This window comes from Gopherus evgoodei, chromosome 6, assembly GCF_007399415.2.
Source record: "Gopherus evgoodei ecotype Sinaloan lineage chromosome 6, rGopEvg1_v1.p, whole genome shotgun sequence".
NCBI lineage: Eukaryota > Metazoa > Chordata > Testudines > Testudinidae > Gopherus > Gopherus evgoodei.
The window spans coordinates 58,979,641-59,007,297 of record NC_044327.1 but is presented as its reverse complement, the minus strand read 5'-3'; the positions used below and the strand labels follow the sequence as shown (position 1 = coordinate 59,007,297).

The following is a 27,657-nucleotide window of genomic DNA, read 5'->3' as shown; positions in this document are numbered from 1 at the left end:
TACTGATCTTGTCTTCCTTTAATAGACCATGTTTTCACAAGCATTTCAAAATATTTCTCATCACTTGCCCTCAGAGCTTGAGCTAGTGACCTTAGAATCAAGTAAATGTCATTTTAGTGGCTACTAATTAGTGGATTGAGAGAGCTTCTTTGTCCAGCCTTTCAACCTTCCACAGGCAGCAGCAAAAGCTGTCTTATGTATCATGCAAAGAAAATGAGTCTTTACCACATTTTTTCCATGGTGTTAACAGTAGAACAAGACCAGCTGAGACTAGAGATGAATATGCAGGTTAGGAAGAAATTAACCTCCAATACACTGTTTACATTTATTTCTCCTTTGTTGTAGAGGACATAGTACTTCTGTCATGAGGAACATATTGTACATATGTGTGGCTGTTATATTTGTTCTGTTTATGTTGTCGTTGCCACTTTGTTTTCTTCTCCCTTCGGTCATGTGAAATCATTTCTGTCAAGGATTAATATTGTATATTAAAAGCTAAAGATTAAAAAAAAATCCAAAGCTTAATTGCCTTTAAATGTATTTGCTGAACAAACTTATTAGCGGAGCATTTAGTCAGAGTCCTCATTAATCAATGTTGTACTCCAGTGTCTCCTGAGTCTTCTGGATTTTGGGGGATCAGCTACTGTAATTAAAGGAATGAAATACATCATGGTCACAAAATTAATGTGTTAGATGACTGACTGTTTTGAGTGGATGAAATTAATCTTTTTTTTAATTGATATTTTTACAGGTCTTTAAGATAGAGGTGCTGATGAGTGGAAGAAAACATTTTGTCGAAAAGAGGTATAGTGAATTTCATGCCCTCCATAAAAAGGTAAATTACCTCTCTCTCCTTTCTAGGTGTGTAACTTAGTTGATATAACTTCAGTTTTCCTTAGCTAATGTTTGTTTCATTTCTTTTGAAGGTGTGTCATAAACGGATAGTTAAGGGTTAATGTCTCTTTTACCTGTAAAGGGTTAAGAAGCACAGTAAACCTGGCTGACACCTGACCAGAGGACCAATCGGGGGACAAGATGCTTTCAAATCTTGGTGGAGGGAAGTCTTTGTTTGCGCTGTTTGTTTTGTTCGTTGTTCACTCTTGGGGCTAAGAGGGACCAGACGTGCAACCTAGGTTTCTCCAATCTTTCTGAAACAGTCTCTCATGTTCAAAATAGTAAGTACTAGCTAGAAAAGGCGGATTAGTCTTATATTTGTTTTTTTAACTTGCAAATGTGTATTTTGCTGGAAGAAGTTTTACCTCTGTTTGCTGTAACTTGGAATATCAGGCTAGGGGGGAAGGAGTCCCTCTAGGCTATATAAATCTGACTACCCTGTAAACATTTTCCATCCTAATTTTACAGAGATAATTTTTACTTTTTCTTTCTTTAATTAAAAGCTTTCTTTTTTAAGAACCTGATTGATTTTTTCCTCCTTGTTTAAGACCCAAGGGGATTGGGTCTGAACTCACCAGAGATTGGGGGCGGGGGGGGGGAACGGAGGGGAGGTTAATTCCTCTCTGTTTTAAGATCCAAGGAGTTTGGATCAGTGGAGCCTCTCAGGGTAGCCCAGGGAAGGGAAAGTCTGGGAGGGGGAAAGGAGGGGGGATGGTTTATTTCTCCTGGTTTTAAGACCCAAGAGATTTGGGTCTTGGGTTTTGGGGGAACAGAAAGTGTGCCAAACACTATATTTTGGCTGGTGGTGGCGCTATCAGATCTAAGCTAGAAATTAAGCTTAGAAGTGTCCATGGGGGTCCCCACTTTTGGACGCTAAAATTGAAACTGGGGAAAAATACCTTGACATGGTGTGCAGCGACTGGGATTTCTAGGACCAAAAGCCAGTGAGTTTTTTTTTTTTTCCTCTCCTTTCTGGCTGCTTGAAAGTAGGCTGAGAGGATTGGGATTTAAAAATCAAAGCCAGTGAGGTTTTTTTCCCTCTCCTTTCTGGCTGCTCAGATAGCAACCTGAGCGCAGAAGTGTTAATTTTTTTAACAAGGGTCTTTATTAAGAAGTGGCTTCAAGCTGGGAGCAAACAGACAGCAAAAAGGCATTTGCAAGCTGAATTGTTTTTTTTTCTTTCTACCTCTCTCGGGCACAGCTAGTTAGAAAATCTCTGTTAACCAAGCAGTCAGTAAGCTGCAGAGGGGGCAGCCAGCACAAAAAAGCAGGAACAATGAGTACCAAGGAAGCCATTAAACAGGAACGGGCAAGGCTAGAAGCCATAGAGAGAGACAACGAACATAGGAGACAGATGGAACTAATTAATGCAAAAATAGCCAAGGAAGAAACGGCCCAAAAAAGAGAAGATGTGGCCCACAAAAGGGAACAAGAAGCCAAAGAGGCTTCCCACAGGAGAGAGAGAGAGAGAGAGAGAGGAAAGAAAAAGAAATGGAAAAGAGGGAAAGAGAGAGAAAGCATGAACTGGAATTAGCAAAGGCTAAGCCAGATGTTCCAGCCAACCCTAGCAACCCTTCTCCAGGTACTGTTTCCCATCCCAGGAAATTTCCCACCTACAAGGCAGGTGATGACACTGAGGCCTTCTTAGAAAATTTTGAAAGGACCTGCCATGGGTACAACAACTCTGCAGACAAGTACACGATAGAGCTGAGGCCACAGCTCAGTGGACCCTTAGCAGAGGTGGCAGCTGAAATGCCTAAGGAACACATGAACAATTATGAACTTCTGCAAGGCCAGAATCAGAATGGGGCTAACACCTGAGCATGCCCGTCGGCGGTTCAGAGCCCTAAGGTGGAAACTAGATGTGTCATTTACCCGACACGCCTACCACATTGGAAAGAATTAGGATGCCTTGATATCAGGAGCAAATGTTAAATCTCTGCCAGAGCTGTCCCTCCTAATGCAAATGGAGCAGTTCTTAGAGGGTGTTCCTGAGGAAATAGAAAGGTACATCCTAGATGGGAAGCCCAAAACTGTAACCGAGGTGGGGGAGATTGGAACCAGACGGGTGGAAGCGGCAGAAAAGAAAAAAGCTACTAGCAAGGGGAGCGAATATCACAGGGGGCAAACAGACAATAAACCCTATCACTGAGGGCAACCCAAGACCCCACCTACAACCCAAGGAAAGCCTCAGGCTCCCTATTGTCCCACCTCACCAGTCTCCAACAACCCACCTCGACCCAGTGACTAGTCAGCCGGGCGATGCTTTAAATGTAATGAGCTGGGACATATAAAGGCCAACTGCCCCAAGAACCCCAACTGAGTGCAGTTCATTACACCACCATCACACCAAAGATCCCCAGGCCCAGATGCCTCTCAAATACCCTTGGAGCGACGGGAAACTTTGAGAGTGGGCAGAAAGAAGGTTATCGCTTGGAGAGACACGGGGGCACAAGTGTCAGCTATCCACCAATCCTTAGTGGACCCCAAATTCATCAACCCAGAGGCCCAAGTGACAATTTACCCATTCATGTCAAAATCTGTAGACTTGCCTACAAATGAACTGCCACAGACCTAAGACAAGGAGGGAAGCCATCAGCTACTGGGTCCAAAAAGGAACTAAAATATGTAACGGGTCTCTGCTTATTTCCATGGGTTTGCGTGAGGACCCCCAGGGCCATCCCCTCCTTTTCATGACAATAGAGAGTAAAAGGCTTCTTGTAATCAGGGAGGCCCAGAGCCGGTGCTCAGACCAGAACATGCTTAACCTGAGTGAAAGCCTTATTAGCCTCCGATGTCCAAGGGATGGGGTCTGTGACCTTGTCTAAGGTCAAGTCTTGCAATTACAACATGTAAACATTTGAATAAAATCAATCTGCTTAAAATATTTTTTTCTTTACAAATATCCTTACTGATTGCAGGCAAAACTGAGGAATTACTAAAATTTCTCCCCATGTTTTCCTGTATTTGTTTTATAGGCAGGTCAGGTTTTAATGGCTTCTATCTTTTTAACTTCTGCTGTTAAATACATGTTGATTTTAAATGGAAAACACAATCCATTTTGGCTTCCCTTTGGCAATGTGACTGTTGATTACACAGAGCCACCTTAAGGCTTAGTGTAGGGTACTCACTACAGTTTCTGTCTGCTGTTTGTTACCAAAGCAGATTTAAAATCTTTTACCATTCTCCTGGCCTTGACAGCCCTGTTGCAGCCACAACTTTGGGTTGTTTTTTGTTTTGTTTTGTGTTTTTTTAATTAAAAAACAATTTAAATCTTGCAACACATTAAGTTATCTTAAGGATTAAATACTAAATATCAAAATTAAGCACTAGTTTCTTTTTGTTTGGCAAAAGTATTTTTTTTTTGGTTTTACAACCCAAAACACCACCAATTTATTATAAAAACAAAGATTGTACACATCAGGAGCGTTCTTTAGCAAATTTGATTAATTTTTTCATAGTCAAATGATTTTACTTAAATAACCTTTTGCTGGTTATTTACAGACATTCTCAAAGAAACCAAGATTTTTCTTTTCATAACACCTTTTTCTAACATTTGTACTTAGTTTTGCTGCTTAATTTCCTCCAATAACTACAGAGTTAACTTTTAACTTCTTCAGACTGCGGTTGCCCGTTTGTTTGGGCCCAGTCCTTTTTTCTTGCTGCATTATTTCTTTTCATGGGCACAGGCACTGTTTCACTACCAATTTAGCAAGGAGGGTGGGCTTTTTGACTAACCCCCCTTTTATCTATTTATACACACCTATTTACATACACACATTACATCTAGATACATCTTATTTAATAATAATGTTTTCTCTATGTCTGGACTTAATACAATTTTCCCTTGAGGCCATAACAACCCCTCAGCACCGTTGTGTTGTAAGAAAGGATAGTAGCAGGGCTACAGACAACGGGAAGGATAGGGAGAACAACAGTATGAACAACACAGTAAAATTGCTTCCTCGGTCTAGTTTGAGAGAGGGTTCCACTGCACTTTGGGAAGTGGACTTGCTGGGTTCAGGCAAATTTCAGCCAGTTGGGCAGACCCAATGTGCCCAATCTGGTCGGCATGATCGGCTCACAAGGCCCGCAGGGGGAGAGAGACCTTAACCAGCAGTTCCTGTTGCAACGAGGAAGGGCTGGGCTCGGTCTTATCTTTTAGAGTGTCCTTCTGAAAAACTGCCAGGACCTCATTGTGGGCGGGATCAGGCACACATCATTTGGGGAACAACAGATTGTGCAATTTAATTTACGCAGCAGATCTTTTCCCAAAAGATCATCAAATAAACAAGAACTGAGGAGGGAAGCATAATAGTTAGACAGAGGACCAACAGAAATGGTCAGAGGTGAAGAGGTGGAGTGGGGCAGAAGAACGTTGCCCACCCCTACAGCTTGTAGAGCGGCCAGGGCGGTAGGGAAATTCACTTTTTTCCAAATTAATTAAATTATATAGTTCTGTGGGGGACCAAGGTGCATGCACAGACACCAAGGTCTCCTGACCCAAAGCACCAATGCCTGGCAATTGGTGCAAGGAGAACATTTCCTCAGTATGGGGAGACACTCTTTAAGGGATACATGTAAGGGCTTTCATCCTTAGGGCACTTGATATTCCTTACCCTTGGAGCCGGTGGGGGCTGGGCAGCAGCTCTCTGCCTAGTTCCTAGGACCATAATTTGAGTATATATACGTGGCAGGAGTGCACTTCTCTGGCATGAGAATTTGCTTAGATTCCCCCTTATACCCATTGTGGATACCTGGCAGACAATCGCAACCCAGCTGACAGGCATTCTTAAAGGGCTAAATATAAAACACTTAACAGACAGGCTATCACAGTGGACAAAACGTACAACAAAACACACCACATTTACCGTGTGCCCTTTCGCCCCTGTCACCATCAGTCAGGGTGTAACTCACAGTCATTCCAGCATTCGCATCAAAAGGGTTGGATGTAAAGGAGCGGTCCCTGCACACCTCGTTCTGGCAAGGAGCACCGGCCCGTCTTCAAGAGAACAGTGTTGGCTACCCTTGTATCTCAGGGATGGTGAGCGGATTCCTGGGACTCCCCCTCTCTCCAAGCAGGGGAGGGAACTTAAGGCTCCTGGGGGGAAAACAAGAGAAAGGGACCCTGCAGCCCTCACTCATTCACTGCAAGCACTGGCACACCTACAGGCTTTTAGCTCCAATTACTGGGGGCTAGTTTTATGGCCCCTCCGCTGTCTGCCTATTGCTGACGGGAGCCTTGGCCAACCTTATCTTTAGGGCCACTCCGGAGTCACTCACTTTCCCAGGGTCCATAGTTTCTCCTACCTCGAGGTGGGGTTCCAGCCCCGAACCTATGACAGACACAAAACAACCTTCACGACACAGGAATTGGAAAGGATTTCTCTTTTAATTGTGCAGTACCATTTTTTCTGTTTCTTTATACCGATTAAAATACACATCAAATTGCCCCTGAGGCACGGTGTTGGCAAGAAATGCGCCCCGCAGGTGCACAATCTTGTCAAGGTCGAAACTTCCTTCCAGGGGAAACTGCAGTTTTGAATCACCTCTGGTATACCAATTGCATTTCTTTAAGTATTTACATGTCGACTGGCCATAGTTCGCATACATATAAGCAGCAGGCATGCCTTTAGGTGGAACCGGAATACCCTTTGACCCTCTGGTCCCCATCTTTCAATCAACACACTTTCACTCACACTTTTACATAAGAAAGTTTGCCTTGATTGCTATGACTATCTACAACTGCACTGGGGGTGCTTGGACCCATCAATGGCTCTCAGGCTTCCGGGGTTAGGGTCGCATACACTCAGACCCAGGCCTGGACAGGCTCCTCGCCGGACATGCCATGCAGAGGAAACACAGTCCTTGCCAAAGTCCTTACAAATTCTCCAAACAGGGTTGTGGGGCTTGCTTTCGAGGCACTCCCGGTCACGAGCTTGTAGGCTTCACAGGAGGCTTGGGGCGTCTTCCCACAACTGTCACTCACTCCAGTCTTGCGACCTTTATTTCACACACACAGGCACGTAAATCAAGATTCTGACACAGCTGTCAGGGCAGAAAACAGGATCCGACCATCCACGGCCAGATCAAACCTACAAACCGACAGGAGTGGTCCAAGGCCTACTGAGCCACACCCAGTGACTCCCTCCGGGGAACAAACTGAGATCCAGCTGACCAAAACCTGGTCCAGCTGACCTGGAAAACTGAGATCCAGCTGAACAAAATCTGATCCAGCTGACCTGGAAAACTCCGGATTAAACAGAACCAATTTAAAGGGCATCTGGCATGTCTGATGGGAAAAAAAAAGTTCAGATCCAGCTTATAACTCACCCAAACCCTGAGCCTACGGGTCAGTCCTCCACCAACAACCCACGATAGAGATTTTCAAAAGGTCTCTTACTTCTCAGATGGGCCCAGGGTTTGGTGGGAGACTGCCCGCGGTCCTCCGGTCTGAGGAAGTCATCTGTGGATCCCGGACGAGCCCCCAAATTGTTGTGGAAAATTGACCACACGGTTGATTTTAGATCAGACAGCCTGAGGCTTCTTTATTTTGATAAAAGCATATATGCAGGGAGAGACAGCATAGCCCCACGCAAGAGGCAGACTGCTCTGCTTACTACAAATTTTACCATGATTATAAAGGTTAAAACCGCAAAACGTAGCATGCTGGTTACACATGTTAATTGCCTTATTTGGAATATAATGCTGATCAAAAATAAGCTGACCGATCAATTTTTCCATATTTGGTTTCTCCTGTTATTGTCTTTGCCAGTCAAGTCTGCGGTTTAACTGTTCTAATGACCCCTTTCCTGCAGTCAGGCTATGCAAAAGCAGCTGTTGCAAGTTGGCATGCATGGGGATCCTCTGTCTTATCACCTAGTTCCCTTTTCCATATTCATTTCCCCTTCTTTGGGCCTTGTTCTTATCTTTCAGTCCCTGCATGCCCTTTATACAGACAAACAAGCTAAGGAGAAGCTCCAAGTTTTGCTCTTAGCCAAAAAGTTTTGCTCTTAGCTAAAGGCCTGAGGCTTACAGGGAAAAAGGCCTCAGGCCCAAAACAACAGGAGGGCCGACTTTTCCCTGTCAAAAGGCTGGTCAGGAATGTGGACTTTTGCAGTCTATGACAATTATCCCATCCCCATGCTACTAGGGGAAGACTTGGCCAACCAGATAAAGCAGGCCAAGAGGGTGGGAATGGTTACGTGCAGCCCAGCCAGGCAAGCTTCCAGACCTATCCCTGTTCCTGAGCCGTCCACAAGGGCCCCGTCTGTCTTAGCAGAGAGCCAGACAGAGGTGGTGGACCTGGATCCCCTGCCAACGACTGCAACAGCCACAGTGCATCCAGTCCCAGAACCGGAACTGGAAAAGCAACCAGCACCAGAACTGTTGCCAGCACTGACGCCAGTGCTTGCAAACCCATCTTCAACCCCAACGCCAGAGGGCGCCAGCGGGCCTGAACTGTCAGAAGCCGCAGACAACCCTATCCAAGAGGCTCAGCCAGAGCCTGAAATACCACCTAGTGCACCAGCGGAGAGCGGTTCACCATCAACGAAAACAACCCCATCACCTACATCACTTCCAGAGGGACCAAGCCCAAGTCCACAGTGTAAGGAGGAACTAGTGTCTCCAGCCTCAAGGGAACAGTTCCAGACTGAGCAGGAAGCAGATGACAGCCTTCAGAAAGCTTGGGCAGCGGCACGGAGCACCCCACCGCCTCTCAGCTCTTCTAACCTATCCCAATTTGTTGTAGAACAAGGACTTTTATACAAGGAGACTCTTTCTGGTGGACACCAGGAAGACTGGCATCCTCAAAAACAGTTGGTAGTTCCAACTAAGTACCGGGGAAAGCTCTTAAGCTTAGCCCATGATCATCCCAGTGACCATGCTGGGGTGAACAGAACCAAAGACAGGTTGGGGAAGTCCTTCCACTGGGAGGAGATGGGCAAGGATGTTGCCAATTATGTCTGGTCTTGTGAGGTGTGCCAAAGAGTGGGAAAGCCCCAAGACCAGTTCAAGGCCCCTCTCCAGCCACTCCCCATAATTGAAGTCCCATTTCAGCGAGTAGCTGTGGATATTCTGGGTCCTTTCCCAAAAAAGACCCCCAGAGGAAAGCAGTACATACTGACTTTCGTGGACTTTGCTACCCAATGGCCAGAAGCAGTAGATCTAAGCAACACCAGGGCTAAAACTGTGTGCCAGACCTTTACAGACATTTTTGCCAAGGTAGGTTGGTCCTCCGACATCCTTACAGATTCAGGAACTAATTTCCTGGCAGGGACCATGAAAGATCTGTGGGAAGCTCATGGGGTGAATCACTTGGTTGCCACCCCTTACCACCATCAAACCGGTGGCCTGGTGGAGAGGTTTAATGGAACTTTGGGGGCCATGATAGGTAAATTCGTAAACGAACACTCCAATGATTGGGACCTAGTGTTGCAGCAGTTGCTTTTTGCCTACAGGGCTGTACCACATCCCAGTTTAGGGTTTTCACCATTTGAACTTGTGTATGACCACGAGGTTAAGGGGCTATTACAGTTGGTGAAGCAGCAATGGGAGAGGTTTATGCCTTCTACAGGAACTAACATTGTAGACTTTGTAAGCAACCTACAAAGCACCCTCCGACACTTTTTAGCCCTTGCTAAAGAAAACCTAAAGGATACTCAAAAAGAGCAAAAGGCCTGGTATGATAGACATACCAGAGAGCGTTCCTTCAAGGTAGGAGACCAGGTTATGGTCTTGAAGGCGCAACAGGCCCATAAGATGGAAGCGTCGTGGGAAGGGCCATTCACGGTCCAAGAGCACCTGGGAGCGGTTAATTATCCCGTAGCATTTCCCACCTCCTCCCTAAAGCCTAAAGTGTACCATGTTAATTCTCTCAAGCCCTTTTTTTTCCAGAGACTTAAAGGTTTGTCAGTTTAAAGTCCAGGGAGAAGATGACACTGAGTGGTCTGAAGGTGTCTACTACAAAGGAAAAAGTGACTGTGGCGTGGAAGAGGTGACCCTCTCCACAACCTTGGAACGTCTGCAGCGGCAACAGATCAAGAAGCTGTGCACTAGCTTCGCCCCATTGTTCTCAGCCGCCCCAGGACGGACTGAACGGGCATACCACTCCATTAACACAGGTAATGCTCACCCAATTAGAACCCCACCCTAACGGATGTCTCCTCCTGCCCAAGCTGCTATAGAACGGGAGATCCAAAACATGCTACAGATGGTATAATCCGCTCCTCTACCAGTGCATGGGCATCTCCAGTAGTTCTGGTACCCAAACCAGATGGAGAAATACGCTTTTGCGTGGACTACCATAAGCTAAATGCTGTAACTCGTCCTGACAACTATCCAATGCCATGCACCGATGAGCTATTGGAGAAATTGGGACGTGCCCAGTTCATCTCTACAGTAGACTTAACCAAGGGGTACTGGGAAGTACCGCTAGATGAACCCGCCAAAGAAAGGTCAGCCTTCATCACCCATGCAGGGGTGTATGAATTTAATGTGCTTCCTTTCGGGCTGCGAAATGCACCCGCCACCTTCCAAAGACTTGTAGATGGTCTCCTAGCAGGATTGGGAGAATATGCAGTTGCCTACCTCGATGATGTGGCCATTTTTTCTGATTCATGGCCCGAACAGCTATAGCACCTGGAAAAAGTCATTGAGCACATCAGGCAGGCAGGACTAAGTGTTAAAGTTAAAAAGTGTCAAATAGGCCAAAACAGAGTGACTTATCTGGGACACCAGGTGGATCAAGGAATGATAACTCCCCTACAGGCCAAGGTGGATGCTATCCAAAAGTGGCCTGTCCCAAAGTCAAAGAAACAGGTCCAGTCCTTCTTAGGCTTGGCCGGGTATTACAGGCGATTTGTACCACACTACAGCCAAATCGCTGCCCCACTAACAGACCTGACCAAAAAGACCCAGCCGAATGCAGTTAAGTGGACTGATGAGTATCTGAAGGTCTTTACACAGCTTAAGATGACAGTCATGTCTGACCCTGTGCTAAGGGCCCCAGACTTTGACAAACCATTCCTAGTAACCACAGATGCATCTGAGCGTGGTGTGGGAGCAATATTACTGCAGGAAGGACTGGATCAAAACTTCCATCCTGTCGTGTTTCTCAGCAAGAAACTGTGAGAGAGGGAAAGCCACTGGTCAATCAGTGAAAAAGAATGCTATCCCATTGTTATGCCCTGGAAAAGCTATGCCCATACGTTTGGGGACGGCAGTTCCAGCTACAAACTGACCATGCTGCTCTAAAGTGGCTTCATACTGCCAAGGGAAACAACAAAAAACTTTTCTGTTGGAGTTTAGCTCTCCAAGATTTTGATTTTGAAATTCAACACATTTCAGGAGCTTCTAACAAAGTAGCTGATGCACTCTCCCGTGAAAGTTTCCCAGAATCAACTGGTTAAAAATTGTCCTTGAAATGTGGAAAATCTTGTAGTTTTACAGAATTAGTAGTATATGTAAAGGTGCATGTGTTTTATTAATCTGTTTATTGTAAAGTTCTAGGAAGAAATCACCTCCAGCGTGGTCCCACACTGTCTGAGATTTGGGGGGCGTGTCACAAACAGATAGTTAAGGGTTAATGTCTCTTTTATCTGTAAAGAAGCTCAGTAAACCTGGCTGACACCTGACCAGAGGACCAGTCGGGGGACAAGATGCTTTCAAATCTTGGTGGAGGGAAGTCTTTGTTTGTGCTGTTTGTTTTGTTCATTGTTCGCTCTTGGGGCTAAGAGGGACCAGACGTGCAACCCAGGTTTCTCCAATCTTTCTGAAACAGTCTCTCATGTTCAAAATAGTAAGTACTAGCTAGAAAAGGCAGATTAGTCTTATGTTTGTTTTCTTAACTTGCAATTGTGTATTTTCTGGAAGGAGTTTTACCTCTGTTTGCTGTAACTTGGAATATCAGGCTAGGGGGGAGGGAGTCCCTCTAGGCTATATAAATCTGACTACCCTGTAAACATGTTCCATTCTAATTTTTACTTTTTCTTTCTTTAATTAAAAGCTTTCTTTTTTAAGAACCCGATTGATTTTTTTCCCCTTGTTTATGACCCAAGGGGATTGGGTCTGAACTCACCAGAGATTGGTGGGGGGGGAGAGGGGGGGAAGGTTAATTCCTCTCTGTTTTAAGATCCAAGGAGTTTGGATCAGTGGAGCCTCTCAGGGTAGCCCAGGGAAGGGAAAGTCTGGGAGGGGGAAAGGAGGGGGGATGGTTTATTTCTCCTGGTTTTAAGACCCAAGAGATTTGGGTCTTGGGTTCCCCAGGGAAGGTTTTGGGGGAACAGAAAGTGTGCCAAACACTATATTTTGGCTGGTAGCGGCGCTGTCAGATCTAAGCTAGAAATTAAGCTTAGAAGTGTCCATGCAGGTCCCCCCTTTTGGACGCTAAAGTTCAAACGGGGGAAAAATACCTTGACAAGGTGTCACTGGTAATGTTAACTATGTGCATTTCAGATCATCTCTCATAAAAGAGATGTCAGTATATTCCATATGTTTTGTTAAGGGAGAGGGAGGTTTCTCAGGTGTTTCACGCTTTCCTTTCTTTTTGGTTCTTTTGTACCTGCCATATTGTTGTTAAACATCCGTAGAATCCTATGTCTGCGATAGATTTATTCTTGTAAAGGCATGAAATAATGCATATTTCTGTAGAAAAGGACTCCTTTGGAGCAGATAATTTGTCAAGCATGCAATTTGTTAACGCTAGAGAGTTGGATGGCTAAACTCCTGTACGTTGGGTTGAATGTGTGGTTCATATGTACCCACAAAGTTAGAGAAGAAAAAGACCTACTGTATCACAGTTCTTCCACTGCACTTGTTGCAATATTGAATGTATCCAATACTAAATTGATACTAAGTTTATTCTGTTCCAAAGGCTGAGAATAGTCATCTCATTTATATGTATGAGATAATACATTTTACTCACTAATTTCCCAACTTGAAATCCATTACTTTTTTTGAATTGCTTACAAGGGTGTCAAAAGGAGAATGTTATTGTCCCCCATCCAGTAGTTGGAGCTGGATACTTCTATTTAAATTTTCTGTTCTGAAAGGCAAACTTCTTATTCCATAAGTTTCTTCTGAAACAAGAAATCTGGAAAAGAAGTAGTTCACTGAAGGTCATAGAAAAGTGGAATGCACCTGCTGAGCTCCTGTTTATTAGAGAGCTCTATAGGAATAAGAATATGATTTGTTTTGTAGATTTTGCACAGTAGTTGTTATATACATGCATTTCTTAACTTTTTTTTCTCCTTGGTAGATTGTGCGACTAGCTGCCATTTAAAATTTTTCAGTTACATTTTCTTTACAATCCATATTTATCTCCCAGTATTCAATTGGGGCCTGATTTTTTGCCTTGTGCTCATACTGATTATACCTATCAAAATCAGTCACACTATTCACGAGGTCCCAGTCCTGAAAATATATATATATATATATATATATATATATATATATTTTCACAAGCTTAACTTTACATACACTAGAGTAGTCTCACACCTTACATTTGTGAGTAATGTGTTTCATGATCAGGTAGTTAATAAGGTACTGCTCAGTGTGAGTAATGGTGGCAGAATCAAGCTGTTGATGTATAAGGAGTACTCTATTAAGTATAGTCATAACTGTCCTCCAGTTCTGGTTATCTAACTTCAGTGTAACTTCTGTAGTGCCAATTTATTCCCGGCACAATTTAGTTCCTCCCTCCGTCTCTGTTTTTGACATTTTTTCACTTACCCGTTGCCCTCTTTGCTCTGCTCAAAATTTAGGAATAACTGCAGCATTTATGTCTGTGTTCTGTTTTCAACTGCTTTCTTTCACATGTCTCTCTATACCAGGATCCCCTCTTGGATTTGGCATGCTGTGCCTCTACTCTCTTCGTAGTCTTCCTTAAAACACACTGCTTCAATGGCATCTGTAAATGATCATCCTTTCTTCTCTCCCCAGAAGTGCTAGCAAAAGAAATAAACCTCCAAACCTGGAACTATAATAAGACCTATTTTAAACTTCACTTTTAACAATTACTTGTTTTTCCTATCCCTGGTGTGCTCGTTGCCTGTTTAGATTGTACCATGAGCTCTTCAGGGCAGCAACCTTGTTTCTATATTCATTTCCTTTATAGAGGTAAAGCACACAACATACTTTTTATAGCAAGTTCTCCTTCCTCCACCACTTTACCAAAGACGTTGGTGGAAATCTTGATCTCCATTAGCAATAATGCACTAGCTATTTTCTCAACTAGTTTTTTCTCTTCTGTTCGTAACAGAGGAATATTGGTGTCTGGAAGCTGTACTAAATCAGTGCATTTGCCTTTTCTATACTGAAACCAGTAGATCGTGAACCCTTTGGCAGAAAAAGTTCAGTCAATACAGATTCTGTGGATTCTACTCTTCTTAAATATCTGCCTCCCTGTTTCCCTGCTTTCCATAAATAACAAAATGTCCTCACTCCTCTTGGAGATTTTTGATACCCCCTGAACTGAATAATTACTACAAACAGCTTTATTTTTAAATAACATCATAAAGATCATTTAAAGCAAAACTGAAATTTCTTCCCTTGACAGCTGTCCCATATTAAAGTTAACAACTTTTAAAGATAAAGCCATAAAGGCAGACTGAAAACAAACTCCATACCCTACAGGTTTTGCAGTTCCCCCAGGGCAGAGCCTGTTGTCGCATTGTAGCGTATGTACTCCATTTGCAATCAATTTTTGCTGTAAAGGGAATTGTGTGTCATATGATTTTCTTTGTAGAATAGTTTTCACGTTTTCAGTGTGTGTATCAATTATTTTATAATCCGGTTTTTCCCTCTTTCCTTTGTAAAAATAATCATTAGAGGAAAAAATACATATCTAGAATATTTAAGGTACAGTATGAACTTCAATATTTGATGTTTGTGAACACAAGACATCTGTGAAGGTGTCTTTTAAAGGTGTCACATGCCCCAAAGCCCTTGCTTAGATGGACTTTTCCTCAAAGGAGTTGAGCCAAGTGAAAGTAAGGGGGCCTATCAGGAATGACTGTTCTCTGTTTCCCTCTTTCCTAGGGTTGCCCGGCATCTGGTTTTTGACTCAAACACCCGGTTGAAAAGGGACCCTTGCGGCTCCAGTCAGCACTGCTGACCAGGCCACTAAAAGTCCGGTTGGTGGTGCACCAGGGCTGAGACAGGCTCCCTGCCTGCCGTGGCTCTGCATGGCTCCCGGAAGTGGCCAGTACGTCCAGCTCCCTGGTGCAGGGGCAGCCATCGGGGCTCTGCTTGCAGCCCCCGCCCCAAGCACCAGCTCCACACTCCCATTGGCCAGGAGCCGTGGCCAGTGGGAGCTGCAGGGGCAGTGCCTGCGGGTGTAGGCAGCATGCAGAGCCCCCTGGCCGTGCTGCCACCTAGAAGCCGGATGTGCTGGCTGCTTCCAGGAGCCACCTGAGGTAAGTGCCTTCCGGCCGGAGCCCACACCCCAAACCCCTTTCCTGCACCCAAACTCCCTCCCAGTGCCTCAGGACGGAAGCAGGGCAGGGGGCAGGGCAAGGGTATTCGTTTTTTTGTGATCAGCAAATTGGCAACCCTACTTCTTTCCCCTATTGTGGGTGACTAGAAAAGGCAAGAGGAGATACTGATGAAACTACAAAAAAGGGCTCTGGAGGTGGTCCCGGCAATTACAGACAGGTAAGTCTAATGTCAGTACCGGGCAAATTAGTTGAAACAGTAGTAAAGAGTAAAATTTTCATACACATAGAAGAACATAAATTGTTGGGCAAAAGTCAACAAGGTTTCTGTAAAGGGAAATCATGTTTTACTAATTTATTAGAGTTTATTAGAGTTTGAAGGGGTCAACAAACATGTGGACAAGAGGGATCGAGTGAGCATAGTGTACTTAGATTTCCAGAAAGCCTTTGACAAGGTCCCTCACCAAAGGCTCTTACGTAAATTTAGCTGTCATGGGATAAAAGGGAAGGTCCTTTCATGGATTGGGAACTGGTTAAAAGACAGGGAACAAAGGGTATGAATAAATGGCAAATTCTCAGAATGGAGAGGGGTAACTAGTAGTGTTCCCCAAGGGTCAGTCCTAGGACCAATCCTATTCAACTTATTCATAAATGATCTGGAGAAAGGGGTGAACAGTGAGCTGGCAAAGTTTGCAGACGATACTAAACTGCTCAAGATAGTTAAGACCAAAGCAGACTGTGAAGAACTTCAAAAAGATCTCACAAAACTAAGTGATTGGGCAACAAAATGCAAATGAAATGTAATGTGGATTAATGTAAAATAATGCACATTGGAAAAAATAACCCCAACTATACATACAGTATGATGGGGGCTAATTTAGCTACAACTAATCAGGAAAGAGAGCTTGGAGTCATCATGGATAGTTCTCTAAATGTGTCCACACAGTGTGCAGTGGCAGTCAAAAAAGCAAACAGGATGTTAGGAATCATTAAAAAAGAGATATAGAATAAGACGGAGAATATCTTATTGCCTTTATATAAATCCATGGTACGCCCACATCTTGAATACTGCATTCAGATGTGGTCTCCTCATCTCAAAAAAGATATACTGGTATTAGAAAAGGTTCAGAGAAGGGCAACTAAAATGATTTGGGTTTGGAACGGGTCCCATATGAGGAGAGATTAAAGAGGCTAGGACTTCTCAGTTTGGAAAAGAGGAGACGTGGGATATGGTAGAGGTATATAAAATCATGAGTGGTGTGGAGAAAGTGAATAAGGAAAAGTTATTTACTTGTTCTCATAACATAAGAACTAGGGGCCACCAAATGAAATTAATGGGCAGCAGGTTTAAAACAAATAAAAGAAAGTTCTTCACACAGCACCCAGTCAGCCTGTGGAACTCCTTGCCTGTGAAGGTTGTGAAGGCTAGGACTATAACAGGGTTTAAAAGAGAACTAGATAAATTCGTGGAGGTTAAGTCCATTAATATCTATTAGCCAGGATGGGAAGGAATGGTGTCCCTAGCCTCTGTTTGTCAGAGGGTGGAGATGGATGGCAGGAGAAAGATCACTTGATCTGGGTTAGGTTCACTCCCTCTGGGACACCTGGCATTGGTCACTGTTGGTAGACAGGATACTGGGTTGGATGGACCTTTGGTCTGACCCAATATGGCCATTCTTATGTTCTTATGTCACCTGTAGAGTATTTATCTTGTAAGCAGCTAAGCCCTACTGGAAACTTGTACAGTTTCAAGTTTGTCTCTCTTCATCTAAAGCAATTCATTACTCACCTACAAGAGCTGTCATAGACCCCAACAGTTGTGATGTTAGCTTCTTCAACACTCTTGACAAATTTAAAGAAAAAATTGTGTTTTTATACTATGACTTTAAGGTCAGTAAGTAGAGGTGTTCAGTGGTTTTTTTCTGCTTGAACAAGGACACACATAATTGTGATTTAGTATATTTGAAAAATAAGCAAGTTACAAAATGTTTCTAGAACAACTGAGGTTTACTTATTGGACCTTCATAATTTACGATCACAGAGACAGTGATATGTTGGCACTGCTTTTTGCTATAGTGACATCTCAGCAAGCTCAGAGATGAAATGTAAATTCTCAAACCCCCATGGGCGTGCATGTCAAAGTCAATTCTGAATTTCTACTCTCGTGTTTCTCTCTTCACATTTACTCAGAGGCAATATCAGCTGAAAGAATGTCTAGTGTCACTTTCCATTAAAATGCAGTGGAATCCATCCCAGTTATTATTTTGCCTTTTAGTACTGAGAAAATAAGTTTTTAGTTGCTTTTGGAATGAGGATAATTTTTATCTTCTGTGGGAGAAGTATTATTAGGTAGAAATTATTTTTTAAAAATATTTGTGAGCTATACTGCATGAATTGTCACAGGAATTACAATAGAAACTTACTTAGGGATAGATTCTATAGCACGGTTTTGCTAGTACTATGTATAAATTATTACAGAATTATACTCATCTTACTATTACAGTTTTTCCCTTCATCTCTCAGGGTGCCTGCTTTCTGGAAAATTTATTAGCTAGTGAGAGGCTTGTTTTCCACAGCCTTTCCCAAAATGCCTGTATGCTGAACCTGGAAGTTGTTTCAATTGCAGTCTGTCTGTCTAGTTACTTATGTAGCTTTTATCAAGGTAGTACCTGAGTGCCTAGCATCCCTGTTAAGTACTATTTCCACTTTACAGATGAGGAACTGAGGTATGGGGCAGATTAAGTGACTTGCCCAAAATCACACAGGAATTGAATCCAGATCATTGGAGTGCCAGTGTAGTGCCTCTGTCCACTAGAGACTAGACCATCTTTCCTACCCAGTCATTCTCAACCTGATTCACAAGGATTTAATAGTAGTTCAGTAGCTCAGCCAACCAGATTCATAGCTCTTACTGCTCTTTGGTCACTCTCTAGGGTCCCAACCTTGTAAGCTGATGAAGGCAATGTGAGATTGAGAGTACTCAGTATCTTGCAGGACCACACCCTAAACGAGGCAGCGTACACTTCAAAGAAAAGCCATGTTAAAATATTTTTTGGTGTGTAGATTGGATTGTCCAGAGAGCAATATTCAGCTAACTGTCATGTTATTTTGTTTAGTCCCTGGCTTGAGTTGGTGTTCAGGTCTTCAAGTATTTGACCCATCCAGCTGCTGCAGTTTTTGTTTAAATCTTCGGAACAAATGGCATTATTAGTTGGATTCCTCATTGCCAAAAGGTCAGCTGAACTGAAATAACTTTTATCTGTGACTTGTAGATTTGAAGAGGAATAGTAAAGTCAGTTCATTGTTCCTCTGTGAGGTGTTCAGTAAATAAATTCACTGCAGTTACTGACCTTTGTAAATGGCTGCCTTCCCCCTCCTCTCTCTCCCCTCCCATTTTCTGACTGACTTGTAGCAGGAATGTTTTTACAGTAAAGAGGGGTTATATTTTTATTTTTGTTTTTGTTTGCAGCTCAAGAGGTTTATTAGAACACCAGAAATCCCTTCCAAGCATGTCAGGAACTGGGTCCCTAAGGTCCTGGAGCAGCGTCGACAAGGCTTGGAAATGTACTTACAGGTGAGCTCCCTGTCAGCAGTGTGTGTGTGAAAAAGCAGCGCTCATTTTCAGAGCTGCCCTGTATGCTGGTGTAGCACTGGAGCATTTTAAAATATACCCAGAAATAAGAGACATGAGATTTCACTGCTGGACTTTGGGCCCAGAGGAAAATGGTAGACCTGAATTCTTTTCAGACTGGGGCCCCTCTTTGTACTTTCTGTCCCCTTGCAGGGGGGAAGAGGATACGATTCAGCTTGCTAGAGGTAGGCAATGGGGAGTCCACCCTGAGTTATGAGCTGTCCCCTGTAAGTCCCTCACTGTACTCACTTAAATGCCTGCTATGGGAAGACTGGGCAGATAGCACTGCTCTCCGATGTTATGTTTAATAAAGTTTTGGTCTGCTGCTTAAAATACATCCCTGTGTTTCTCCTCATGCACTTGCATGTCTGGATCAAGAGCTTGTTTTTAGAGTTGACCTGTACACTGGTGTATCACTGAAGTGTTTTAAAATACCACACACAGGTCCAGATAGTTGAATCCATTAGGTGAAATCCTGGCTCCACTGATGTCAATGGCAGAATTCCCACTGTCTTCAGTGGGGCTAGAATTTCACCCACTGTTAATAGCTACACTGTAATAAGTTAAGGCTGACTTAGGGGAGCTGTTTGCGCTGGCAAAAGGGGAAAAATGTGTTACATACTACATAACAGTAGTGATCGTTTGTGGCTTAGGTACTTAATGAGACTTTACCTAATCTTTGCTTGGACATTCATTCACTGTGAAAATTCCTACCGCAACCACGTAGAACTTGAATCAGTCACTACTTAGAAAATGAAGAGTGCCTACGTTACAGATTGTTGAAATTTCTCCCAGATTTCAGGAAAGTTTGGGAGCTGGGGAGAGAAAAAAATCATACTTTAATATCAGAGTATCTCCAAAAGGGAAGAATTTTGGAACTGAGGAGGAAAATACACTTTAAATTGTTTATTTTGATTAGATAATAAACTAATTCAAAAATTAGGGGATGGTTTTCAGGTGTGGACATCCATGTAGTAAAAATGAATGGATGGTATTAGGGGGCTTATTTGTTCACCCTCTAACTTCCCTGGTCCTTCTCGCATGAACAGAGAGCAACAATACCCGAAGTCCAAAGGCACAAACAATTCAATGTTTATTGGGTTGAACTCCCAGCAAGCATGATTCCAGTTTCCTTCCTTAGTGTCCCCCTTCCCAGCTCTGACACCACAGAGCCTTGCCTGTGTCCCTGTTTCTGTTCCCATCCCCTGTTCCCATTTTCCCCTTTAGCAAGACATGATTTTAATTCCCCCATCTCCAGTCTCTGTTCCCATTTCCCCCCCCACTTCCTGATTGTCTGCAGACTATATATTAAAACCTGCATTTTGCTTAGCTATTCCTTAACCAATCATTTTACTGAAATTTAACTAACCAATCCTAACATATTGTAACATGATTATTTAACCAATTATATCCCACCACCTTAATTGGTTTACACCCAAAATTAATTATACAGTAGACAGAAACAATTACAGAACCAGACAGAGACCATGCAAATAAACATACAAACCAATACAGAAGTGAGGATTTCACAACTACATCTATACGGACATAAGGGTTTTCCAGCTGTGTCTATTGATAAATGAGTTCTTGCCAGACAGGATGCTATTAAACTAAGTTTCCTTTTACATCTTCTAGGCTCTACCCTTTCTCTGGAGGTGATAGGAATATCAGGACAGGATTGTATTCCTAATAGCCCAATAGCACCTTATTTCAACGTGACTAGTTTGGAATGTGAGGATGTGACCATACACTTCCCAGCTTATGGCTGCCTAACTACATCTTAGCCTGTCACAGTAAGAGAAGGCCATTACACAGACAGTGATCTTTGATTCTTTCTTTTATACCGCTATAACTAGCTAAGTGATAAGAATACACATAAATTCTTAAACTATAGGCCTTTGCAGACAGGCCTGAATATATATATCCTAACAGATGGCTGCACACAGAACTTTGGGGAAATATTATGTTCCTTTTCAAATTATTTTAAAAAGAGATTAGACGTTTCAGTGTAAATAGACTATTGCCTAATTTAACATATTTTTTTGTTGTTGTTCTACACCAGGGGTTGGCAACCTCTGGCATGCAGCTCGCCTGGGTAAGCACCCTGGTGAGCCAGGCCAGTTTGTTTACCTGCCGTGTTGGCAGGTCCGGCTGATCGCGGCTCCCACTGGCTGAGGTTTGCCACTCCAGGCCAATGGGGGTGTCAAGAAGCTACGGCCAGCACCTCCCTTGGCTTGTGCCGCTTCCTACAGCCCCCATTGGCCTGGAACGACGAACTGCAGCAAGTGGGAGCCGCAATTGGCCGAACCTGCCAGCGTGGCAGGTAAACAAAATGGCCTGGCCTGCCAGGGTGCTTACCCTCGCAATCCGCGTGCCATAGGTTGTCAACCCCTGTTCTGCACAAACACTTCCCTCCTTCTTTCTTCTTACTCTTCACCATATTTGTTGTATCAGAAGTAGCTAAGGAATTCAGGTAAATTTCTTGGGTGTATTGTGTATGCAGAGTTTGTTGGATTACTTTGAACATTCTTTTAAATAAGTTGCTGTTCTCAAGAATGGCAAAGAGAAGTGGAGCATTGTTGATACTCTTGATTTATTTAGTCTTTCCCTGTGCATATGTTATGTAGCCAGTTTTTGTTTTCCCCGTATTAATGGATTATTTTGTTTTTACCAAGCTTCTGTTTTTGAAAATGTTCATATTTGTATAAACTAGTAGGACTTTTTTGTTGATAATGAATGTGGAAAAAAGATCATACAACAATCTGTTGTAACGTTACTACACTACAATTATTATGTATGTTTTATTATGATGAGACGCTGTGAATTTGTTCATGTATAAAAATGTGATCTGCTTAAAATTAACTGTTGCAGAATATTACTCCTGAGACTGATTGATTGATTGATTGATTGATTTAAGGACATATATTTTTTAATAGGGTGAGACATAGGTGAAATTATTAGCATTCTTTCGTTGCTGAGAATTACAGAGACACTATCACCCCCTACTGGAGGAGTTAATTAACTTACATTCCTGCTTATATCGTTAACTTTGGTTATATTGTCACTAATTCTGGTGTGCACATGCACAGAAATAAGAAGAAGAACGCTCATTCATTCATCTTCATTTGAAATGGGGATAAATTTCATGTGTGCCAAAGGAGAAAAAAAAACTGATGGGGAAAGAAATTTTAGACAAGATTTTAAAAAATATAAGCTGAATTTTTAGTAAACCAAGTGCATATTGAGGCACTTGAATTAATGTCCGGATTTTCAGAAGTGCTGACCACTTTGGCATTCCCAAAGATGTCAAATCGGACCACTTATTTAGATGGTTAACTATAGGCATTCGTTTTTTAAGTTTTTGGCCTTTTATTTCAAACTGTATGAATCTGAAGTGTTGAAAGGCGAGCTGTATAAATGTAACAGAAGGGATTTAGTGTTTGTCTACTTTGGCTATTACAATTTTCACCTGCTGTATGTGTAGCTGTAGAGTGCCAGCAGCTTTTTGATACTAGTAGATTGTTAGAGAATTATGATACAGTTGTAAAAAAAAGTAGTAATTTTTTCAGACTCTTATCAGGGGATTGAGTGTTTACACAGTTGCTACTGCCAACCATTGTCTTTATGCGCTCATGTAGTAATTTCGCAATATGCATGGCACCTTTAAAACACACAAAGTTGGCAAAATGGCTGTTGTACCATGCAGATTGTAAACAAATATTGACCTGTTTCAGTGATTGCCTTATGTTGCTTTTTTATTGGTTTTTTCTGTTGTATACTTCAGATAACTGGGTATGAGGGCCCCAGATAGTAAAATTTGAACCAAAAGGTTTAATTGCATGAAAATGGAATGTTACACTTTGTCTTTTGTGCAGCAAAAGAAGCTATGTGTAATTCTCTTACAGTGATGGAAAATGCTGCAGCTGCCACTCCAGTGGATAAAAATGTCCTATCATGTTTCTTTTATTAACTCAGCCTCTTGCATTATTTCAGAATAAATTTTAAAAATCCAGGTTCTTTTTTTTTCTATTTTTGCATTTTCTGATTAATTTAAAAATAGTTAATTAGCACAGGTTTTTGAGAGATCATGCAATTCCAATGTTTGCATTTCTTTTGATATTTATCCCCATTTATTGTATGTTGAAAATTCGTTGGATTACTTATTTGTTTCTTGATTTTGAAAGCTGTGAGAGGCTTTTTGTCTTTTCATAATGGATTGATTTTCTGCCTGGAAGTGCTAAAGGTTGATTTATGTTTTGTTTTAAATGACTGCCACATTTTACAAGTTCAAGAATGGATGTTACAATTTTCACTTAAAATACTATGGAACAACTGGCTGAGAAGCACCAAAATGTATTCAGTAGTTTCAGTGGTAATAATAAACAGCATTAGATGGCATTGTCAATACAGTTCACACACTAATTGATTGATTGGAGATAGGTTGGAATTATTAGTTCTTATTTATAAATAGGGAAACTGAGACACAAAGCGTAAATGGGAGGCAGTGACAGAGCCGACACTAGAGCTTACAGAGCTCTAACTCAGAGTCCGGGCACTTGTTTGCTAGACTACACTGTCTCAGAAAATACTGTTGAAGGGCAGTTTATCCATCATCTGCCTGCAGTTACATATAATTCTGAGCAGAAAGGGTGGAAGCTTAACATATTTTAAAATTTTATTAAAGCTAATGTTAAAAAAATTGTTAATGTAAAAAAATGTTACATAAGTTGAGAAAAGAGCGTCTGTATATCTGGGTATAATGCTTAGATTATCCACAAATACAAAGTTTGTTTCTAAAAGTTATATGATACATATCGTACATAATCAGCAAGGGTGACCAGACAGCAAGTGTGAAAAATTGGGATGGGATTGGGGGATAATAGGAGCCTATATAAGAAAAAGACTAAAAAATCAGGACTGTCCCTATAAAACTGGGACATCCGGTCATCCTAAATACCGCAAATTTAGGTGAATAAATTTAAGAATACAGTTTAGATCAGAGGTAGGCAACCTATGGCATGTGTGCTGAAGGCGGCACACAAGCTGGCCACTGGTCTGGGGGGCTCTGCATTTTAATTTAATTTTAAGTTAAGCTTCTTAAACATTTTAAAAACCTTAGTTACTTTACAGACAATAATAGTTTAGTTATATATTATAGATTTATAGAAAGAGACCTTCTAAAAATGTTAAAATGTATTACTGGCACACGAAACCTTAAATTAGAGTGAATAAATGAAGACTTGGTACAGCACTTCTGAAAGGTTGCCGACCACTGGTTTAGATATTAGCATCCAAATATTCGGGTAGATCACTCATGAAAAGTTGTACGGAGATTTGGTTGTGGAAAGCAAAATATATCAATGAGTGAAGATTGTCCCTCAGTAATTGAGAATTTAGGGGAGGTTGTCCATTTAGAAAATACAATCCATGAGGAAAGTAGTTCAGTTATTTTCCTGACTGCGCTTCTCATCGGTATATTACTGGGAATGTCTGATAAGAAGGCAGTGAGCCAGGAGCACACAGAGTCTCTCTCTAGCGGTAGAGAGGGAAGGGCTGGCTGCCTGGAAGCTGAGAGGGTATCAAGACTGGAGCAGGGTGGGGGAAGGCCCAAGGAGCTGGGGAGCTCCAGCCTAGAAACCCCCCAGGTTGCAGGCCTTGTTAAAGGCCAAAGAAAGTACTGGGGTTGCAGAGTGCAGTCCAAGGGCAGGCAGAGGCAGCAGGTCCAAAACCCCCCTTGCCAGTGATGAGTGGCACTTAGACTGCAGTCTTCCCTGGGTAACAGAGGCTAAGTGATGACTGGCAGTGGCCATAGCCTGAGGCAAGGTGGGGTTAGAGGGTGGGAATTCCCCGGGGCGGGAAGACACAGATCTGTGGGGGTACTGCCATGGGACTGCACCTCAGCCTGAAAGGGGCACCGGGGTCCAGGAGGGACTTGGGCCCAGCAGCAAGCAGGACACCAGCCTGCAGACAGCACTCCAGATGCTGAAACGCTAATTCCCTGGACAACCAGCAGGAGGCACCGCACTGGTGAGTCCCACCCCATTACACTGACCTATACTGGTGAGATTGGGTCAAGGTTTGTTTTAACCCCTTTACTTTCCTAAGAGCACTAGGAATGAGAAGCAGGAAATCCATAGCACCAATTGTTAGTCCAGGGAATGAGGAATACATGTGTTGCTTCCAGTTCTTTTTCTTTGACTCTACTGTGCAATATGTAACTATTCATTTGGCCTTTACCCCAAAGAGGTATAGAAATGGAAATCTCCATAGTAGCATATCTGCAGAAATACTGATCGCTTGAGAGGTCTCCCCACTCCCTCCAGGACAGACTGTATATTGGATTAGAAAGCCACTTTTTAGATAAATCTTCTTTACTGATGCTAGGGTTTATTTGTCCATTAGATAATTGGTTGGGATTCCAATAATAGGTTACACTGAGTGATTCCACCTAATTGTTTATATAAGCAATTAATGCCATGTTGTCAGTCCTGATCAGTATTAGCTAAGATATGATTCTTTCTCAGAAGAGCAGTTCTTGTGATCCTCATCTCTGATGAATTTGTAATGGAGAAGTTTCTCTGGTTTAACCACCTGCCCTCTAGTGCTTTGCACATTCGGTGATTACGTGTCACAGTAAGCTGAAACTGGATGTTACCAGAGAGACAAAGTGGATGAAAGTAATATCTTTTATTGGAGCAACTTCTGTTGGTGGAAGAGACAAGCTTTCAAACTGCGTAGAGCTCTTCTTCAGGTCTGGGAAAGGTTCTCAGAGCGTCACAGCTAATTTCAAGATGTAAAGATTGTTTAGCACGGGTAGTTAACACATTTTCCAAGGGACATTTTAAGGTGAAGTGCCCATTAACGCTTCTGCCTTTATAGGACAAAAAAGGACAATTAGTGTGTTACAGATTGTTGTTGTACAGCATAAATCCAGTGTCTTTATTGAGATCATGACTTTTAGTGTCCAGCAAAGGTATGAATTTAAGCTTCCAGACTCATTTTTTGAAGAAATTGTGCAGTTTCCTTTGAGGACAAGGAATGAGAGGTCAGATATGGAGTGATCGTTTTGTGAAATGTTACTGTCATCCAGTTTTACTTCCCTACAGGCTTGCCCTTTGGTAGGTTGTCTTTTAAAGTTCAACAGAATAAATATTTTCTGACTCCCTTGCGCAGAAGAAATCTCATTGCTTGCTGATATCTGTCCCAACAAGATGACAGACATAGTTAGCAGAGGTTGCCTGTGGAGTTGCACCTGTAGTTCAGAATCAAAATACAAAGTCAGCAATTATAGGCTACGTCTAGACTACCCCCGTATCGGCGGGTTAAAATAGATTACATGGGGATCGATAGACGCGATATATCGATCCCCGAGCGCGCTTATATCGATTCCGAAACTCCACCAACCCCAATGGAGTTGCGGAATCGACAGGGGGAGCCGCAGACATCGATCCCGTGCGGTGAGGACGGGCGAGTAATCCTATCTTAGATATTTGACTTCAGCTACATTATTCACGTAGCTGTAGTTGCGTATCTAAGATCGATTTCCCCCCGTAGTGTAGACCAGCCCATAGGTGCAAGAGGAGTTAGTCAGGAAGTGGGATATCGGAGAAGCTGCATGCCTCTGGTGAACTTCTGAGTATTGACTCATTTCTTGTGGTGTGCATGAACTGAAGGAAGCTCCTCTTGTGACTGACAACAATCCAGTGTAACGGAGCACTGATAGACCTTCTGAACTTTTCTTCATGCATGGGCCAATGCATCTGCTTTCACTTAACCTGCAGTTACTTTGTCCTTGTGCTGAGGAATAGCAGTTCTGACCACCATTAATATTGTAGATCTTTTTTTGTAAATTCGAGTGCTGACATATGTCTGAAAGGAAGTGCAGGGGGAGCTTATATTAAATTCACGGTCAATTTTGGTTAATTTCATGGCCACAGGATTTTTAAAATCCTATATTTCATGATTTCAGCTATTTAAATCAGAAATTTCATGGTGTTGTAATTGTAGGGATCCTGACCCAAAAAGGAAGTTTTTGTGTGTGGGGGGGTTGCGGTACAGCTACCCTTACTTCTGCGCCGCTGCTGTCGGTGGCACTGCCTTCATTGCTGGACAGCTGGAAAGCGGCAGCTACTGGCTGGGAGCCCAGCTCCGAAGGCAGCACCACCGAAGCAGCAATGCAGAAGTAAGGTTAGCATGGTATGGTATTGCCACCCTTACTTCTGCGCTGCTGCTGGCAGGGTGCGCTTTGAGAGCTGGGTGCCTAGCCACCAGCTGCCACTATCTGGCCACCAGCTGCTGCTCTCGGGCCACCCAGATCTGAAGGCAGTGCAGAAGTAAGGGCCCACCTGCAACTCTCTTTTGGGTCAGAACCCTCAATTTGAGAAATGCTGATCTCCCCTGCAAAATCTGTATAGTATAGGGTAAAAGCACACAAAAGACCAGATTTCATGGTGGGAAACCAGATTTCACGGTCCGTGACACGTTTTTCAGCTGTGAATTTGGTAGGCCCTACTTATAATTTGACAGATCATACAGCCAAGATAACAAGACATGATGAATGACACAGTAAGGACAGCTTCTAGTCCATAGAAGATACAGCTCATTTAATGCCCTTTTTCTTTTTCAGTCTGAAATTTACCGAAAAGTCTCTCAAGAAAAGAGTGTCTCAAGCAGAAGAATTAAATGTACAAAAATGTC

General features: G+C 42.7%; 1 protein-coding gene across 5 annotated transcripts in view; it reads left to right on the top strand.

The window, feature by feature from the left end:
• Window positions 1–27,657, top strand: part of SNX24 (sorting nexin 24) — a 160,996-nt gene that overhangs the window by 78,896 nt on the left and 54,443 nt on the right. For all 5 annotated transcript variants that reach the window (XM_030566497.1, XM_030566498.1, XM_030566499.1 and 2 more), the window contains 2 exons: window positions 752–835; window positions 18,799–18,903. In XM_030566497.1, coding sequence (XP_030422357.1) covers window positions 752–835; window positions 18,799–18,903 — 189 coding nt within the window. The remainder of the gene's footprint in view (window positions 1–751; window positions 836–18,798; window positions 18,904–27,657) is intronic.